The 17,517-nt window shown below is 39.9% G+C and overlaps 1 protein-coding gene across 1 annotated transcript in view; it reads left to right on the top strand.

The window, feature by feature from the left end:
- Positions 1-15,292, top strand: part of pipox (pipecolic acid oxidase) — a 34,844-nt gene extending 19,552 nt beyond the window's left edge. Inside the window, exons 5-8 of the mRNA XM_054603802.1 lie at positions 604-756; positions 5,241-5,390; positions 8,377-8,452; positions 13,396-15,292. Of these exons, the coding sequence (XP_054459777.1) occupies positions 604-756; positions 5,241-5,390; positions 8,377-8,452; positions 13,396-13,526 (510 nt within the window). The 3' untranslated portion in view covers positions 13,527-15,292. The remainder of the gene's footprint in view (positions 1-603; positions 757-5,240; positions 5,391-8,376; positions 8,453-13,395) is intronic.
- The last annotated feature ends 2,225 nt before the right edge of the window (positions 15,293-17,517 follow it).

Raw genomic sequence — 17,517 nt, 5'->3', positions numbered from 1 at the left:
TCAGAAGGGCCTAATGTTTGGCCTGTTAGTGCCTGCAGCTTCTGGAGAACCGTGCATACAAACAACTTCACACAGGACACTGTGCCTCCTTGGGTCTTGAGCAACGCACCTGCCATAACATAGTTCCCCTGTGCTGGCGTATACGTGTCATTAGGGTGCAAAAGCTGACATGAATATTGTCAGGTAGCGAGCTGTACCCTGCATGTCTTTCGGCGGTGTAACGGTTAATACAGACAATCTGACAGACACCTTACACTTTAGTTAGATGCTTGAAAAGAACCCTTTGCTTGATAAGGACCTTTAGGACCAGATGAATTGTGACTCTTATCTGTCAGGGTCAAAAGCAGAAGTAGCACAATGTCATTAGCACTGTACAACCTCATTGGGAGGAGGCCGGGTCAACAAAGCATTGAGGATGTATTGGAGTAGTAGGCTGTTTACACAACAGCTAGTGCTTGAGAAACCATCAGAATTTCATTCAAGGAGCTTTGTGCATCAGAACTAATGCACAGTATACACTATGGTCCATCACTAGGTCTTAAGTGACAGACAGATCTCTGGGACTTGCCGGCACTAATGGTTTACCTGCTTTCACTACTATAGGTGGTGAAGATCAACGTGTGCTACTGGAAAGAGAAAGTTCCAGGATCTTACGACGTGAAGAAGCGCTTTCCGTGCTTCTTGCTGACTGAGGGCGAGGAGACCAAAGATCACATCTACGGCCTCCCATCCAACGAGTACCCGGGCCTAATGAAGGTTTGTCACAGTACTGAACCCTCAAGAATAGAGACTCTCCCTTCTGTACAGGGAGTAATAGTAATGTCAAAACTATTCCTGATCATGTATTTTTTTAAGTGACTTATTCAGTCTGCTTTTGTAGTTGATCATGTAACTTCATTAATCTACATTAGTATCTAAACCAGTGTTGTGTGTGCACTTAAGTAAACACAGCTCTTGATCAAATTTAGATACAGACACACACTGGAGCAGTGTGGATCCAAAGATGTGACTTTTTATAGGAAACCAAAGAATTTGTTGTCTTACATCCGTAAAATCATTTTGCTATCAGTCATACAGGTAAATGTTTCAAATGCAGGAATACATTTGTAAATTATAACCCTATGTATTTTTGACTGAAAAATACTGTACGACATTCTTTATTTATACAGTAAGCAATAAAAAGTACCCATACTTACTATATTCAGGGGGTTTGCTGCTACAGACTAGCTTGTTAGGATATTGCCTGTTAGGCATGGTGTTAGCTTAAACTAGCTACCAATAGCTGGATATTGCTATGTAACTGGCATTACAAAATCAATCACCAAAAGCGGTCAACATAAGAGAACTAAACTGAAGAGTTAACAGAAGAGAACTAAGTAGCAAAAAACATTTTCCTTAACTTAGACATTGGGGGACATATATGATGGCTGATTATAACATTCAGACTCTCAGGGGGATAGACTAAGATAACCATTTCAACAACTATAACGACAAAAAATGTCTGTACAGCACTTATTAATATTAACTAAGAAAGGTAGTGTGACAATAGTATCAACAACACTTTGTCCAAAGAAATAATAACAAAAATCAAACTAGAAAACACTGCCCCTCCCCATTATGAAGGAAGAACATGGTGCGGTCCAATTGAAAATCAGCTCCCTTTTAAGCAGGTCTGATGCAGCTCCAGCTCCTTTCTGTTGTCCACTGCTGGTGTGGCCATCACGCTCTGTACATGGGAATGAAACTCAGTGGCTCGGAAGGAGGGACACAACACTATTCCAGCCAGTCAGCTACAGGGAGTGTTCATGCTCCTGCACAGGGAGGGGGAAAAGCAATGGGTGTATAGAGAGAAAGGCATTGGGAGCGAGAGGGATGGTAAATCTAGAGGTGGCTGTTTGGGAGTTGAGTTCAAATATACCAGAAAGGCACAGTGAATTTTTAATGACTATATTAAAGCAAATGATACAGGAAAATCATAGGAAGTACCGTTCAATGTGCCGTTATCATGTAACCAAGTCTATAAATCAGACTGTCAATCAAACCTTTACCAAAGCTAGTTGGGAGAAGAGCAAAATCATTCTTCAGTGTTGTTCTTTACTCTTTTTTAATGAAGAAATACTCTGAAAAAATGTCATTAGCCTCTTCGAGAACAATGTCTCTTACACCTAAGCCACGCCCCTAGCTGCCTGTAGCTCCAACAAATCAGAAAGTAATGTCACCCCACGGTTATTTCCCCGTTGCACCACTGTGCAGGTGGTTCCTACTGGAATCCCCTTTGGAAATAATATGTTGACGAGACGTGAGCCATCCACAGATACTCCATCTTCTGTAAAGAAAAAAAACAAAACAACAACACGTATTTATTCATTGATTTAATTTGCCTGCCCACCATAGCGAGTGAGGGGAATCTGCCAGTCGTGAGACAGGTGAGCTCACAGACAGACTGTGAGCGTTGTAGACACGGTTTATGAGTTCAAAACTCATGAATAGTGGTGTGTGTGATGTAAACGCTGTCTAGACACATTACGCTTCACAAAAGGTGCCAAAAATAGACTTGAAGTAGGAAAAAAAAATGCGTGAGAGTAATGGCGGTTCTAAGGGGGGAGGGGCAGTGCCCTGTAGTATTACGCCTGGCCCCCTCTCTGGTTCTCGAACTTTGGTGATTCATTTAATTAAATGGAGGCATATGTTCCACATGATTTGCGAGTGTGGTTTGGCTCCCATTTTAAAGGTGCTAAAAATTGTTGTTTGCTGCTATATTACCTGAATATCGTATGGTGAATCTAAAATCCAAAATATTTAAGGTTTATTATTATAAAAGAAATTAAAGGTAAAAGAATGTAAGATAACTACGAAATGAAAAATGTGGAAGAAGTTTTATATCCTTAATTGGAATTTAAACTAATTAACAGATTTTGTACAGTAACTGATAATGTGTTCATTGATTTACTCTTCTCACCAATAGATGACCCTCACACCTAATGGGGAAGCACTGAAATCTGTGAATAGAGAGAAGCATTTCTGCCTCTTTTGGAATGTTGGAATGTTGCTCTTGAAAAGCACATTGCCACGGTGGTAAAATTGCAGACATCATTCAAATAGAAACACTGCTCCAAAAGCAACTGTAAAATGTGATTTGTCCCACCTCAACATCAGATTAGTTGTGGGAGTTGTGCTGGGTTTGAAGTCATCTGATGGCACATCTCTATTTTGGGCATTATGGCAGGCCAGCAGGAGCTCACAGCCTAATAGAAGACCACATGCATAGAAGAGAGGAGTGGACAGATGGTGATTCCACGTCACATTATTCACTCTGAGACACTAAAGCTACTAAATGTTAACATAGGTTGACAAAAAACATGCAACGATGCATAGAAGAATATTGTAATTACTCTGTTTTTGTTGTATTTTTACATCATCAACCTGTCAGAAAGTTTTCTAAAAAAATGAACAGTAGCTCTTGTAATTCCTCAGGCTTCTCGCTGTGCCTCTGGTCTCTGGGTGAGACGGTTTGTGTCAGACTTGTCTGACAGAAGCGGAACATAAAAGCAGCTTTTGAAGTTTGCTGTGTGTGTGTTGCATGCCCTCTTCCTCCCCTTTGTCAAAAGATCCCTAAATAAGTAACGTAGATATGTAAAACCTTCCTTATCACTAAGCTTTACAGGAAACCTTACCTGATGGCTCTAGAGGTATTCGTTTAATTTAATAACTGTTATCTTGGACTCATTGTAAAATGCTCTAATATGTGTGATTATTGTTATAAAGCAATGGAAATATTTCTCAGTGCTTATGACTGTAATTATACAGATTTAACAGATATAAGCAGATTATACACATTATAAGTATATTTATACTGCGTTATAGATATAAATTCGTCATAGAAAGTGTAACATAATTTTCCACTTTGGATTTTTATTTTGTATTTAATTCTATTTTTTTCACTAGAAGATGGCATGTGCTGTGTGTATACCATGTGTCTGCATGTATTGAGTTGTGTTCTTGCTACTCCCCTGTGCAAGTTGTGAAGAGGTCTTTCTGATTCAGAACTAAATGTGACAAATCCCTTTTATATGTTAAAAAACCAAATTCTTCCTCAGGTGGCCCAAATTTCATTTTTTTAGTTCATTATACAGTAGTTTAACAACTGATGATTCATTTCAGAGTATTCACAACCTTCCTGTTCTCACTCCAACTCATCAAATACCACAGCTCGGTCAGCCCCCCTCAGAGTCTGATATCAACACACAGAGGCAGACTTTAATGTCCATATGGGACACACCAGGTTTCTACTAACTCACCCATGTCATTATTAAACAACCAGAGCAACTGGCTAAGTATAAAGAATGAGAAATGTATTGGTGGTGGGCAGGATGGATGGGTCGAACAAACAAAGGACCTTCACCCAGGAGGCTGCTGTTTGTCACATGTGAAACTACAAGTCACATGACTCTTTAGTATTGTTGGTCAAGTGTCTCGTTAGTCTCGCGACTCGTGAGTATGTTTAGTCCTGTGTGTCATTAGGCACTCATAGTCACGTGAGTCCTTACTCATTCAGTTGTCTTGTGAATTGTTAGTCAGTAAAGTTTACGTCAACCACGATCCTAAACCTAAACTTCCTGTGAATAAAAAGTTTATTTTGAAAAGACAGAATTTTGAAACTGACAGCCATCCTAAACTGATTCTAGAGGGGAACCTAGAGCGACATAGTTTGAAGCTTAATGCCACTTACCAAGTGTTGATATTTGATAGTGAGAATGTGTTGGCTCATAACTGGCATTGTGAAGAAGAAACAGATACAGAGAGTAGCTTTACACAGGGGCCAATAAAGGCTTCTCATTGGCATCTTTAACTTCAGCTTTTGAATTGTTATACAAAAAAGATTATGGATTTGTGGAATTATTTACAGCTTTTAAAGAATCTGTTGCTTTGCTTCCCTGCATGGTATGATGATCTAAGAGCTCGTGGTGCACCTGCTCTTTTCAAAAGTGGACATGTGCGTAATGAGTGCAAAGGCTGAGTCTCTTTGACTTTACTGTGATTCAAATTCAAATTGGTGGCAGAAATGACCCTAGATAACTGAATACCGAAATAATAAATGCTGAATTTATGGTACAAGTAAATATAAGCATGCAAAAACTAGGTCAGCCTACTGCTGCTGCTAGTTATCTAAAGTACGCAGGGATACCATGCTCTGAGCATTTCATATAGAAATAATATTGATGATGTCATTCTGTGTGCAGATATGCTACCACATGGGCAGTGAAACAGACCCAGACCAGAGAGACAAGCAGACAGACAGGTCTGATATTGACATCCTCAAGCGCTTCATTGCCCGCTGTTTTCCTGGCCTGGTCCCTGAACCTGCTGTAGTGGAGAGCTGCCTGTACACGGTCAGTATACACACTCTACATCACAGTACATCAGAATGTTGAGATTTACGCCTCAGAAGGTACAGCAGTTTGATGACATTTATGGGTCATCAGAAAACATCAGAAGATTCAAGAAACTGGCAACACTTATGTAATGGTACATTCAGAAGACTAAGGTAATATTTACACTTCAAATGCTTCTATTTAGTTAATTAAGCTGTAATTTCACCACATAGTCGGCGCCTAATGCTGCTTTCCATTTATCTACGAAATAGGAATAAGGAGCTGAGAATGATTTCACAACTGAGTTGACTGCGTTCCAGTACAGCAAATGGGAAAACATAATGGGGTTTGTTTTAGCCAGGTTTGCTAATGTAAGAAATTGCAGTGGATAACAACACATTATGCCGGTATTTTACGCACACAACCATGGTAGCAACATTTTCACCGATAGGAGTCTTAAAGTATTGTAAGTATGACTAATATAATGAGACACAAGTGAGCCAGAAGTGAATGAAATCATATTACTACAGCTTTTTACTGTTAATGCGCAGAGAAGCCATCGATTTTGAGGTTGGTGGGATTTTATATATTTGGTAAGAACTGTCAATATTAATACCAGCATTGATGTGTTTCATCACAGTACTGTCACATATTTTAGTTTATAGCTTTAAAAACATGTTTAAGTTGACCAGTTACTCTTTAAAGATATCCCATTATTACCATCAGCATTTTTATAGTTTAAGATTCAGGAATTATATTCAACAAAACAAATATTAATGACATTTTAAGATTTCAGAACTTTATTGTTAAAAATTATTCATTCTAAATGTTTTTTACAGTAATGCACTTGCAATTCCTGTAATAAATTAGTAACAGAACTATCATGAACAGCTTTAGTATGTGAGTATAAAGAATGCTGTGAAACATTAAATAATATTCTGGCTCTTGGTGACTAATTAGAGTAATATCATTACTTTAAAGGAACTAAAGAAAAACATTTTATAAATATATATAGCTGCATGTACGCCTGATACTGTTTAATAAATCTCATAGTGTAGCTGGGCGCCCACCCACAAGTAGCCATAACAAATGTAGAAACACCATTAAAAACATTTCATATTGCATATTAATACATGATCCCACTCCATCACTCATTAGACTTGTCAGTGACAAATTCTACCGACTGTGATACATGGCCTTAGCGGTACGCAACAAATGGCCACAGCGGTTGCCATGCTTTAATAAATGGAAACTCAAGTTACATTGTTTGTATTGCATTTTAAATTTCAAAATTTGATACAAATTTGAATACTGTCCTCTGTAAAGTGGACAGTATTGTAAAATAACTTACAAAATTAAACCAATGCATACATTTTTGGAGAGTGAGGACATTTTGGAAAGGCATGTTTGATGGTTCAGACTTGATTTTAGGTTTGGCTTAGAACAAGGTTTAGCATTAGAAGAGATGTACGTTTGATTAATCACAACTTTGTTTTGTGCATATGTTAGTGAAAACATATACACATCTTAAAAAGTTTTAAAAATGACACCAAATAAATGCATTGAGGTGGAGTTATCTGACTATCTCATTCTTAAATTTAAACTTTTATATACATACAGGTACATACATATAGTTTGACTTCTGCATTTTACCCATCCTAAGCATTTGCATGACGCATAAATATTTTAGGATTAAGGACATCATTTTAGAAGCAGTGGGCTGCTGTAAAGCACCCGTTGAGAATCTAGGGGTTCAGTCTTGTTGAAGGTAACTTTGACAATCAGACAGTAGCAAGTGGGGATGGAATCGCCGACCTTGTGGTAAAAGGTTTTTGTTTTTTTTAATGTGCAGAAAGAGTTAGTACAAAAAAAGTGCAGACAAGTACATGAACACATATACGACCTATATACAAACATTATACAAAGTAAGACAGGGACCAAAACAAAGGGGACATAAGCAACAAAGGAGAGTAACATAGGTTTAGGCTGAGGAGTATGAGAGTGATAAACGAAGGACCAGCGAATTGTATATAGATGGATGTGTAAAAGGACAATTCTACTCTTTGAGCAACCCCACGCTAGCATCAGTTAAACAATATATACGTTTAGGTGGAGTTAACAGGCTGTCTCTTTCTTTTCATTTCCTCTCATCAGTTAAACAAACAGAATGTAGCTAGCCTTTCATTTTAGATTAAATGTTCTAAGTAAGCTTACATTTTCAGAACAATACGAACACCTCTTGACCCAGTCTTTGGGAATGACTGATGTATTAAGTTAATGAGTGTCCCTACAAAGACAGAAGTAAACGGTGTGTGTGTGTGTGTGTGTGTGTGTGTGTGTGTGTGTGTGTGTGTGTGTGTGTGTGTGTGTGTGTGTGTGTGTGTGTGTGTGTGTGTGTGTGTGTGTGTGTGTGTGGGGTTGTGCAGCCGCTCTGCCCTCCAGCAACACACACAGCAAGCTGCTTTTACGGCGATCACATACTGAAGCTGCAGGAAAGCATAATTTCTGTGTCCTTGTCCAATGCCCCTGAAAATCCTGACAGTCACGCTCTTGTCTCACTTGACAGCAAGTGTTTTGTTCCATTACCAGTGACTCTTAATAGAGGACATAGAGTTAAATTACATGTGTCTCTACAGTTGTGGTAAAATTTTCCCTTTTGTCAGAGTTCATTATGTATTCTGCGTTGGACTCTTTCATCCAGTTAAATACATTTTCTGCAATGACTTTGATGGAGAGGGAGTGTGTGTGTCTTTGTCTAATGGTTCTCAGGAAAATCTGCAATTGCTCTGTCAGTTTGCTATTCATGTCTCCATATGGTAGAATTAAGAGGCAGGAGAGAGAATATTGTGGCACTCTTTACTAAAGCTACATTGCTTTTATCAAACAAGAGCATTGGACCAAAGAGTGGAGGCTGTGAGATCCCAACTCAGCTCTGTGGTTCCTAAACCTCTCTTTTTTATCTGGCTCAAATGTTTATCTGTATCATGCTTTGTTGTTTTTGCAGCTAACGCCTGACGATCATTTTGTGCTGGACTGTCATCCCTCCTACAGCAATATTGTGATTGGAGCAGGATTCTCAGGTACGTTACAATACAACACAAAACACCTTGAACCAAATCAAAGAAAATCTATGTAAGGGATCATCTTTGACAAGCCATGAGTGTGTTGGGATGGATCATCCCACTCTTGACATCCACTTGCAAGAAAACAATTCAGAACAACTTTTTGTATATTGAGGGAGTAGACACAAATGTATCGCTGTCAGCATCGGAATTAAACTTTGTTTACTTCTCAGCTAATAGTGGAATCTGTAGCCCAGTAACAGCTGTGAGAGTTTATTTAGAGCAATTATTAGGACGCTGTACAGTTATATAAGGGTCTACAGCCACGCTCCAGCTCTGTCAGGCTGTACTTGGACATTGTGGCACTTTGCTCTAAATGCTTACATGCTCATGTTTACCATGTACACCAATATAGTTTTGTGCATTAGCATTCTAATATAGGCAAATTAGCACAAAACACAAAGTGTAGTGGAGGCTTATAGAAATAGCATTATTTGTTTAGGCATTTGGTCGTAAACCGAAGGATAATCATTTATCATTGATATTCATCCTCTGGGCACCATAATAATAATAATAATACTTTCATTTTATATAGCGCTTTTCTAGATACCCAAAGACGCTTTACATAGGGCGAAGACAAACAAAAAAAAAAAAACATGAATGTCAGCACAAAATCTGTTCGGAAGTGATGGGCTCATGTAAGCATCATGGAAAGAGAGACACTCAAGGACTTCAGATCCACTCAAGGACCGTTGACTCTAGGGTTGGGTGAATGTACAAATATTTAGGCCATCATTGATTGGCTGAGTAAGAGACAGTGGGGGGACAGTTTGAGATTGGTGTAAGATTTGCAGGTTGTTGGATAGGTTAACCAAGAAGGTGTTGGTGAGTTTTGTTTTGTGTCTGTTGAGTTTGAATGTAGTGTGTTTTACAATGTTCTGCCTCTAGTTGATCTCTCAGCTGAAACCACGACAGCAGCTGAGGAACTGGCGGCGTCTGTGAATATATCAGGGAGCGTTATTTAATGGGCTTATGATGGTGGTTGGAAGATTTTAACCTATCGCCCAACCCTAATTGACACATGTAGGCTATTGCTTTTGATACTTCTGTCTACTATCGTTTATTTAAGGCAAAATTCTTAAAAACAACAACTAAAACAGAAAGCATCCGTGTTGGATTCAACTAGAAATAGTCAATGTTGAAATGAAAAATGCAAACAGCTCAAAAAGTCAAAGAGCAGAAGGAAGTGTATCTGTCACCTTGTACACCAGATGCGTGCTGATGAGTGCCAGCACAAAAACTGCAACAGCCAAATGAATCAGCATCACTTGTTTCCTCCTCAACCAAGAAACACAGAGCCAAGTGGTGCGTGCGTGCGTGCGTGCGTGCGTGCGTGCGTGCGTGCGTGCGTGCGTGCGTGCGTGCGTGCGTGCGTGCGTGCGTCGAGGTACATGTTTGTGGTCAGAGGAACAAGGTCACGGTCTAAGAAGGATTTAATGGACAGAAGGAAGAAAAAAGAAATGACAGTATCAGTAAAAGAGAGAACCAGACCTATATTTGAAAGAGGCTTGAATAAGAGAGAGGCTTTCAATTTAAAGTTGTAACATTATTATTTATTATATTTTAAAGAAAAAGGTTTTCAGCAGTACGTATGTGTATATGAATAGCAAGCCGAGAGAGCCAGTGTTCTACGACAATGTTAAAGGGAGACTTTGTAATGTAAAAGACATATTAATAGTGCAACTTGAAAAAAGTTTCATGGATTTGTCACTCTTATTATTATTTTTTGCATTACTTCTAATCATGCTCTTCAGTTTTTAACTACAAGCAAAAAAACTGTTGATGTTTAACTAAGGGTTTTAAAGTTAACCTCTATGAGAGTGTCAAAGCCACTGTGTTGGTGAGCGGCCAAATCAGCTTCAAATGAGATATCAGTTCTGTTCAGCACAGAGCTACTCCACATGATTAGCTTAACTTTGCACAAGTACCAGAGACAACTCCAAAACTTTTTTTTCATGTTTGCAAACAGACATGTTAAAGGCATTGAGGTTTCAGAAGGAGTTAAGATAAACAACTGTAAGATGCAGCAACTGAATGCATCATCTGCATGTCCCTGCCCCCCTCGTGTGGGGCTGTGAAGTTTGAGCACTTAACCTTGCTGTTTCTGAGTATAAACTGACAAATATGTGAAGTTTTTTTTTTTTTTTTACAGTACATTGAACCTTTTAAGAATAGGAAAAAGAAGAGGATTTCACATTTGTAATTTAATTTCCAGGGCGTTCTCCAGTCTCATTCCCAGGGCATCAAATACCAACTCTTTGTCACGTCCCTCTGTGTCTGATACAGAGGAACAAGAAACCCTTAAGCATCTTTATAAGACGCACCAGGGTTTCAAGTAACTACAGTGGAAACCCATCAGTGTCAATTGGAGATGCTCTGGGAGTGTGATGACGTAGTATAAAGACCAAAAAAAAAAAACACAGGACTTTCAACCAGGAGACTTGTGTTAGAGACTGGTGTTGACTTATGTGACATTTATGTTTAACTTAGTTTACTTACTTATTTTAAGCCCAACCATGATGTTTTTCCTTAACCTAACTCAGTGGCTTTGTTTCCCAAAGCTAAGCGTTATTGTTTGAATTCGCAGTGAACACGTGGTTTACACTGTGAATTCAAACAATAACGCTTAGCTTTGGGAAACAAAGCCACTGAGTTAGGTTAAGGAAAAACATCATGCACTGGGCTACCCAGTGTGTTAGAAGTGTGTTAGAAAATGACACCAGTAGGTCTGACAAAGCGTCAGTATGTGACGAGTTGGACTGAGAATGTGTTAATGGGAGCTAAGCAGCCACCTAGAGTTCACATAATGAATGGCTACCAGCCAGGCCTCAGCCAATCAGAGGACAGAACTAGCTGTTCTATCCAGTTTCTTTTAGAGCTGCAGAATGTCCTCAGAGTCAAGCTGGACACACCAAACCTTCCATGTATTCTAGGGTCATAGATCCTTAACTTTTAATGGCGAGGGCGGCTGTGGCGTAGTGGAGCGCAAGGTAGTTCTCCAATCAGAGGGTCGGTGGTTCGATACCCGGCTTCGGCAGTCGATGTGTCCTTGGGCAAGACACTTAACCCCAAGTTGCTCCCGAAGGCTTGCCATCGGTGTGGATGTTGCATGAATGTTAGATAGAGTCTGATGGTGGCACCTTGCATGGTAGCCCTGTCATCAGTGTGTGAATGGGTGAATGATATGTAATATACTACTGACTGTAAGTCGCTTTGGATAAAAGCGTCTGCTAAATGACTGTACTGTAATGAGATCTTCTTGTCCATTGTGAGGGGTCTACTCTCCTGTTCTTCTAATTAACATGGAGGAGGCACCCAGGAAACACTTAAGAAACACTTACTTTCATTGTCTCCTGGCACTTTCCATCTCTTCATGCAGTCGTGTCCTTTACCTAATTATGTCTGTAATTAATATCCTGCTCACAATTCTCTGCTTTCAGAGAAGCATGCTGGGATAAACGAATTCAAGTGTAAAGACCTACAATAAAAGAATGTTGGTAAAAATTAATAACTTACTAAAGATTTTGCTATCCTTACTTCATTACCAGAAGTGAAGCTAAATAATGTTTGTGGGGCCGTCACACAAGTGAACTCCCACCATAACCGGTCCACTCAGTCTCTCTGTCCCACTAGAACCAGTCCATTCAGTCTCTCTGTCCCACTAGAACCAGTCTACTCAGTCTCTCTGTCCCACTAGAACCAGTCCACTCAGCCTTTTTGTCCCACCATAACCAGTCCACTCAGCCCTCTGTCCCAGTTTAACCAGTGTGAAAAGTAGGCAGGTACAATACTTGAGATAAAAAGTACTTAGGTAAGTAAATATAAGTTAAAAAAATACTTGAAAAAGTTCACAAAACAACAACAACGCTGCAGCAGCAAGAGTAAATGATAGTTATAACTTCCACCCCTGAGGCTCGGCATTCATGCTTGATACCTTTTTATTTCAAAGACCACCATATTATTAAGTTTTCCAGTCAGTGCTATGACTTGGATGATGACATTAAAGTCATTAAAGTCAGAAACTGGTAATTACGATAACGCTCACATCAATTCAGTGTTGAATTCTATTCAGATCATAATGTCTCCGGAGACATTATGACCTCTGTCTCATTCTGTTTATCAGTGACTGTTAATTACTCTGTGTGCTCATTCTTCAGCAACAGTAAATATGCTCAAAGCCACATTGGAAGGGTTAACAGTACTTCTCCTCCGAATACTGAAAAAACTGCATTGCCTTTCTCCCCCTCCTTCACTACGTGCATTTGTCATCAAAGCCCGACACAAGTGCTTTAAAGCCAGTACTGGGGGGTTGCCATAGCTACAAAGTCACCCCGTGGGCTTGGCCATCTATTGAGGTTTTCCATTCTCCTTCTCTGGCGAGATGAAAATTCACGTGGCCAAACTGTCGGAGCCAAGCTTTTATGACTTCAAAGCCAGGCAGGATCCACGGGAGCTCTGAGACCTTTGTCAGATGGCAATGTGCTGCATTCCTCAAGCCCTGTTGACATTCATATTTTGCCTCTCAGACCTTAGCAACAAGGACAATCAGACTGCTGCATTTTGAAAATACTCTCTCATCTCACTCCTGGGCTTGAGCACATAAAGCCATTACGCAGAGAAAGAACAAATCCCCCTAATTTAGCATTTGGTCCCGGTTCACTACAGTGAATAGATGCTCAGTGACAGGCATCGCAACAGCTTTACTCTTCTTTTATGTATGCACTCATGTGGGGCTCGAACCCATTGCCTGACTCAGACAAAGGCCTAGAGATGCAGGCTATTTTTAGGGTAACTACAAGGTGCAGGGCATGGGTTTGCTCACATTAGGATGTTGATTCATCTGGCATTTTCTGATGATCCATGTACGTACTTTGCTCACTGTAATGACTTCTCCTCTCCAGGTCACGGCTTCAAGTTTGGACCAATCATTGGCAAGCTCCTGTGTGAACTCAGCCTGGGAGAAGTGCCCTCCTATGACCTTTCACCATTTCGAATCAGACGCTTCCAGGATAAGACCAAATCAGCTTTATAGAGCTGGGGCTTGATACTCAGAGCATCAACAGATCACCAGGAAGTCTTATCTAATTGTGGCTGTAGTATGATTTGAGATTGTCATGGTAATTTAGCCTTTTGTTGTAAAACACAATCATTAAATCATATAGGTCTATGTTTTGTCTGCTGCTTTATTTGATGTACCGTATTTTCCGCACTATAAGGCGCACTTAAAAGCCTTTAATTTTCTCAAAAAACGACAGTGCGCCTTATAATCCGGAGCGCCTTATATATGGATTAATTCTGGTTGTGCTTACTGACCGCGAAGCGATTTTGTGTGGTACACGGCGCTCTGTCAACATGTTTTAGTACGACTTTGGTAAACTACAAAGCCGCACCGCAGCAGCATCACGGCTACCGTAGTCAGGAGCGCCGCGGAGTAACACATACTGTGCTTCACCATAATATTACAGTGTGTGTGTATAAGGACCAACATGGCTTCTGTCAAGAGACACGCTTACGACGCGGACTTCAAACTCAAGGCTATCAGTATTTTATATATTGTAGGAGTGTGGGAAACAAAAGGGCTGAGAAAGGCTTTTTGTGGACGGAGTAAATAAACGTCGGCTTTATTTCACACTCTGCATTCGCTCTGAAAACACAACACGCGCTCCCCCGTCCCACATCATTAACTCATCAACCCGCTAACGGTCATGGGTAATGTAGTTTGACTGACTGACAGTTTTGTTTCGCTTAATGCGCCTTATAGTCCGGTGCGCCTTATATATGAAAAAAGATTGAAAATAGACCATTCATTGACAGTGCGCCTTATAATCCAGTGCGCCCTATAGTGCGGAAAATACGGTAGTCAATGTGTGTTTCCAGTTTCACATGGTGTAATCAGCTGTGTAGCACTCATGCTTCATAAAAGTCAGTATATGTACATGCAGTTACATCCCAGCAGTAGAGTCCGCTCTTTGCAAGGATCTGATTTCTTAAATTTGGGAACAGGTTGATTTGCTCTCTAGTTCCTATATACTTCATGTAAAGCTACAGCCAGGAGGTGATTAGCTTGGCTTCGTTTAGCATAAAGACTGGAAGCACAGGGATACAGCGACTATAGCTTGTCTCTGTCCAAATTTTTTTTTAAATCTGCCTAAAAGCCCTTTTAAATTGTTACTCATTACGGCGGCTACAGAAAAGTCTACCAGCTTACTGTAAAAGCAACAGGAAGGAAGCAAGTTAGCACCAAGCTGTTAACTCAAAGTGAAGAACGGACCGGAGCAACTGGTTTTCCTTCAATATACTCAGCACAGTAAGGACTGCGTCTTTTGACACAGGGTCCAAACTTTATCCAGCCTGGCTCCTCCACCAGTGATGCAATCACCAGCTAACAAAGTGATCCTTTTCCTCCATAGACTCAGAAATGTAACTGGGCCTAGCACAGCACAGATTCATAATAATTACATATGAAGATGAACTATAGAAACTGATTCTGACTTAATAAAGAAACGTAAAGTTTTTTCTTTGCAAATGTTTACATATTTTCACAAGAAAAAGCTGTGCTATTTCTACAGAGCCTTCCCTCTCAGTGCATGAAAATGTTATGAATGATGATATCCTGTGTAAAATGATTTTTCAGAGTAACCTGGTTTCCTGTCTTCATATACACACGTTGAATAACTGTGTGAACACAGGTTTGAAGATGTCACCCTGTCCCCAGAGAGCAGTCTACCTCAGCTGCATATGGAGCTACACAGCTGCATGTCAGACTAGTACAGTACCAGGAACAAACTAATACTGCCTTGATTTGACCAGAGAACCAACATCGACAACTAGAGTCTAGCATTGTTGTGCAATTGTAAATTCGCCCATCTGTGATAAATGGCAGTTAAAATAACTATAATCTTATTGGCTTGTATGATTTCATGCATCAGTAAATTTCCCTCTAGCTGCCTTCCCAGCATTCCCCATTTTGCCAACTAAGTACATGGTTAAAAAGACATCAGCCGTCGAGCCATTTGTCTAAGTGAAGCCAGCTGCATGCTTATGCTGGAGGTGGCCTATTGCCTGGATCCATTTCTCCATGTACCGGTAAACATTTTAATCACTAATCAGAAGGCCTATTACAATGGATGCCAACCACGGCCATCAGTGGGAATGGGAAAATTATGCAGCGAAACTACAGAGATCAGTGAGCCATTTGCTCGGATAGCAAAGGGCCATTATGCAAATTGTAAGAATTAGAAGTACATTACACATGCAAATGCGAAGATTCAACCACCAATAATCATCAAGCAAGGCCAACAGGAACACCTATCTGAAACATTGTCTAGCTTGTAAAATCCCACAAAGCCTTAAAAACCATGTGAAACTTTTTTCTGCATGGGTCTCCAACACTCATTTTCGCAGCTTACAGCTCATAGTTTTGGTTGTCCAACCTTGCAAACTGCACTCATCAACCTTGTTTCCCAGAGCCGCTGCACACAGCTGTTTTCAGTAACAAAGCTCTGATAAACCCATGGTACTCTACCTGCTCAGCACAGCGCACACAGACACAGTTAGAGACTAGCTGGTCAACATAGAGGAGCTTTAGGGGCAACTGTGTGGTAGAGCAGGGTCGTCCTCGATTCAGATGATCGGCCTTCGATCCCTGGCTCCGGTAGTCCATGTCCATGTATCCTTGGGCAAGACACTTTACCCCAAATTGCTCCCGAAGGCTGTGCCACGTGTGTGAATGGTATGAATGATTGGTTAACGTCCTAATGTGCAAGTGGCACCTTGCATGGTAGCCCCTGTCATCAGTGTATGAATGGGTGAATGATGACATGTAGTGTTAAAGTGCTTTGAGTGGTCGGAAAACTAGAAAAGCGCTATACAAGTACAGTCCATCCATTTAGCAGCTAAAGAGTCAGATGTTTTTCGTTGGATATTGGAGTGACATTCATCATGTGGACACAAACACAACTCACAATGAATGCTAATGTTGCTCTGTGTCTGCTGGATGTAAGAAAAGGCTAAGTTTTGCAAACACGCTTACTTACCGTACTTACCGTGCTCCCCAAAGGTGTCAAAATCAATAAATAAATGCAGCTTTAAGTACCATATGTACATATAAAAAGAAAAACAAAGGATTCAAGCAGGCACATAAAAAACTGAGGTCCAGAGAATATGACAAAGTGAGAGCACTTGTTTGGTCAAAGTTTATTAAAAAAAGATGTAACTGTGCTGAACAGCAACCTCTATGGCCAAAATGTCTTCCAGAGACTCTCTTGAGTTTTTAGTTTTAAAGATCCTTACACAACCTGACTGAGAGTGAGTTGAATAGAACACAAGGACTCTAGTCTGATATAAAGCAGTTAAATGTGAAAAGTTTGTATTACTTCCGTTTTAAAAAGATACATAGTGCTTTAATGTGTTGTTTTCATTTTTAAGGCAGTTACATATGTTAAGAAAAAAGGACACATCCAGTTTATTAGAGGTGGAGGGAAAAATTGATTCATGGAAGAACTGAGATTCTTATCTTCCAGGATTCTGAACCGATTCACAGAATGTAAAGGCATGTTTTAAAAATGTTATTTTAAAGAGAACAGATATTAACAGATAGCATTTGAATTTGAAAATCAAATTCGATTGTGAAAAAAGAAGCAACATTGTCACGGCGGTCTGCTTTATACTCACTGAATGCGTCACTGATGAAGCAGGCGGCATTTTTATTTTTGAACCGAATTGTGACCCATGAGTCATGTTTTTCATGTTATTTGGATTTCATTCTAAAAGGCTTCAAATGTCCTTATTGTAAGTCAAAATCATGACACTAGGTCATAAATCTGACAAAGTCAACATTATGAGATACTATATGTCAATATTTAGATTTTTGAGACATTGAATTTCTGGGCGGTCGTGAGCTGAACGAGGCAACATTTTGACTCTGATCATATTTTAGAATAACCATGAGTGTTGCTGTACAACATGATTTGTACAGAATCACTGAAACCCACAATGTATTAAAGACAGAGTGCTGCAGCTGC

Source organism: Anoplopoma fimbria, chromosome 1, assembly GCF_027596085.1.
Source record: "Anoplopoma fimbria isolate UVic2021 breed Golden Eagle Sablefish chromosome 1, Afim_UVic_2022, whole genome shotgun sequence".
Taxonomy (NCBI): Eukaryota; Metazoa; Chordata; class Actinopteri; order Perciformes; family Anoplopomatidae; genus Anoplopoma; species Anoplopoma fimbria.
Note: the sequence above shows the minus strand (reverse complement) of the source record. Positions and strands in the feature narration are given on the sequence as shown.